General features: G+C 40.5%; 1 protein-coding gene across 1 annotated transcript; it reads right to left on the reverse strand.

Annotated features, from left to right (window-relative positions):
• Positions 1-746: 746 nt before the first annotated feature.
• On the reverse strand, positions 747-2429 carry LOC137709463 (GATA transcription factor 9-like). The gene is made up of 2 exons (XM_068448551.1): positions 2073-2429; positions 747-1730 (listed from the first exon to the last, which is right to left on the reverse strand). Exons 1-2 carry the CDS (start codon positions 2367-2369, stop codon positions 1041-1043), a joined length of 987 nt encoding a protein of 328 aa, XP_068304652.1. The 5' UTR covers positions 2370-2429; the 3' UTR covers positions 747-1040.
• Between the last annotated feature and the right edge of the window lie 268 nt (positions 2430-2697).

Below are 2697 nucleotides of genomic sequence, written 5' to 3' on the forward strand. Positions count from 1 at the left end.
AAATCTCACTTTAATATATTTAAAATGGTACGTACACAAGACGATGTATCAACATAATACTTATAAATTCCTCACTGAATTCCATGCTCTCTCTCCTACCTTGCTGCTTCCTGCTGTATTGCCTTAATATTCTCCTAATGTGCCATGAAATTTGGGCCCTCGATATTCACAAAAGGGTGCCACTGATCAATCACAAGTCTAGTACATGAACTTTGCTTTCTCTCCACATATATTATATTCCCTTCAAGTTTGCATGTTGCACTATATGTGTTCCAAATTTCTTAAGTTCTAGGAAATGCTGTATATGTTCATGGAAATTTATACAAATTGGACAAACTTTTGGTAGCTCCTCATCATGTCAACCATTTGCAAAAGCTTCAATGGCCTTTTTGCTTCTTCATGGGAGTGACAGACCATTTATTTGATGATAATGTGAACTTATTATCTTTAATATACGATTAAGATAGACGTTGACATTGTTCTTAACTTATACGAAGTATAGTTAATCGTAGTGTATTAAGGACTGATGTCCTAACTACCTCACATTCAACTAAGACTACATATACACTTAATGTTCATACTGGTAAAATATAACACGATCCTTTGAGGCTATAATATGGTTGATATATAATCTAAAAAATAGGAAAAAAAATATTATTTTGTCCTTGACATCACACTTACATTAGTAAATTGATATTTCTTCTTTATTTATTTTTTGTTACATTCTTCTTCTTTTATTTGTTCCTCAATAAACAAAATTTGTTAATTTTATTAAACTTATCAAAAGAACAAAATGTAGATAAAATTGATTCTAAATTTGCCAAATTCGGCAATAAAAAGAAAGTAGAATACAAAGCCAACCCCAATTTTTGCCCCTTCCCACATTTTTTTTTTCAATTCTACAATTTTTTTTTCTCAATGACCCTTAAAACATTTGACTACAAATTCAAATTTTAACACCCAAAAAATTAGCAAATTAAGCTAGAGATTTCGTGTTAAAATTAGAGAGGTCCACCTTAATTATCCTACTCTAGCATCCACTACATCATCTGCCGAAAATCGTTCACATTATGATGATGGATCAAGTACTCATCATGACCACCGTTGGATACGCCAAAAATGGAACTTTGACTCAGAAATTGATGATGATGTGATCCCTGAACCTCCTTCTGTCTTCGGAGCTCCAGAACCTTCCTATGCGAATTGGAGTGCCTAGCCGACACGAAAGTAGGGCTCGCGGCGGGCCGGTACTCGGGCACAAGCCGACCTGACTTGTACCGGACACCGCAAGCGTTGCAAAGAGTTTTAGGTCCCATGGGCCCAGTTCGCCATTGCGGGGTCTTCTCAGCCGCGCAATGGAGGCATTTTCGGCCTGAAGAGTCTGAACCCGAATGCGAATTGCCCCCACCAATGGCACCATCTCTCTTCTTATGCAATGTTGTTTTAGGAGGTTTGGTGTCATTGTTGGGAGTGATGAGGTGGAGGAGGCGCGTGGACCAGTCTCCGGGGGCGGCGCGTGAGCGCTTGCTTCGAGCCTTGCCCGGGAGAGGCGTTTCGGAGGGGAAAAGCGGTGCGTTTTGAGGCGTTTCGGAGGACGAACACGTTTCGGGGGTTTGAGGCTTGGTTGTGTTGCTTACGGAGAGGAACTGGAGAGATTGTAAATCCTTGTCTGCTGAGAAAGAATCCTCCACAAAGTTCGACAGCCATTCCAGCTCCGCCAAATCGTCGTACTGCAATCAATTTTTAATTATACAAATTGCAATTAATTTGCAAATAATTAATTAATTAATTTTACATAATAATCAAACATAAAAGTAATGTGGTGATCGTAATCATCGTATATTCTATATTGCATGCAAAATATAAAAAATTATCCTCCTGTCCTGCGAATTACATATCTATTTATTATAATTTGGAAAATAAAAATAATTTTAATTCTCAATTCCCGAAATAAACTATTTTGTTGAATAGTTAATTATAAAATTAACGTCAGGATCATGCAAATTACATGCAGAAGCCAAAAATTAATGAATATCATTAGAATTCATGAATTAAAGGAATTGGAGGTTTACCGGAACGCAGAGGGCGCCGGAGATCTGAGAGTCGCCAAAGCTCCGGTTGCCGGAGAACTGAGGCTCTCCGCCAGAGACTGAGGAATTACAGCTGTCAACGGCGGTGACCGCTGAGGAATCGGCGGCAGGGTCAAAGAAACCGCCGCCGCCGTCCGCTGTGGTGACGAAGGGGTCTTCATTAGAGAAGTCGAGGAGGTCGTCAACGGTGAAATCGCCGCCGGCCGGCTTCTTTTCCGGCGATAACTTGGTGGCTCCGCCGTTGAAGTAGCCGCCGAGGTGGAACTCGGGCAGTTCCATTTGTGAAGGAATTGAGTGTGGAAATGCAGTCTAGAGAGAGAAAGAGTTTGCTTGGATAGTGTGAGAGTGATGAATGAGAGAGATAATGGTGGGGGTGCGGGGGTTTTTAGGTGTGGGATGAGGGGTATGGGTGTAAATAAGTGGAAATCGGAGCATGATTTAGTGTGGTGAGAGATTTGTATTAAACAATAGGAAGGGGAAGTTGAACCCTTATGAAAGTCCTCACATGATCGCTGACACCACCTCCACCTTTGTCACGTGCTTTTTGGACCCACCTTCCCACCCCATCTCCTTATTTTATTTTATTTTTCGAGTACAACGATATATT

The sequence above is a fragment of the Pyrus communis genome, chromosome 11, assembly GCF_963583255.1.
Source record: "Pyrus communis chromosome 11, drPyrComm1.1, whole genome shotgun sequence".
Classification (NCBI taxonomy): domain Eukaryota; kingdom Viridiplantae; phylum Streptophyta; class Magnoliopsida; order Rosales; family Rosaceae; genus Pyrus; species Pyrus communis.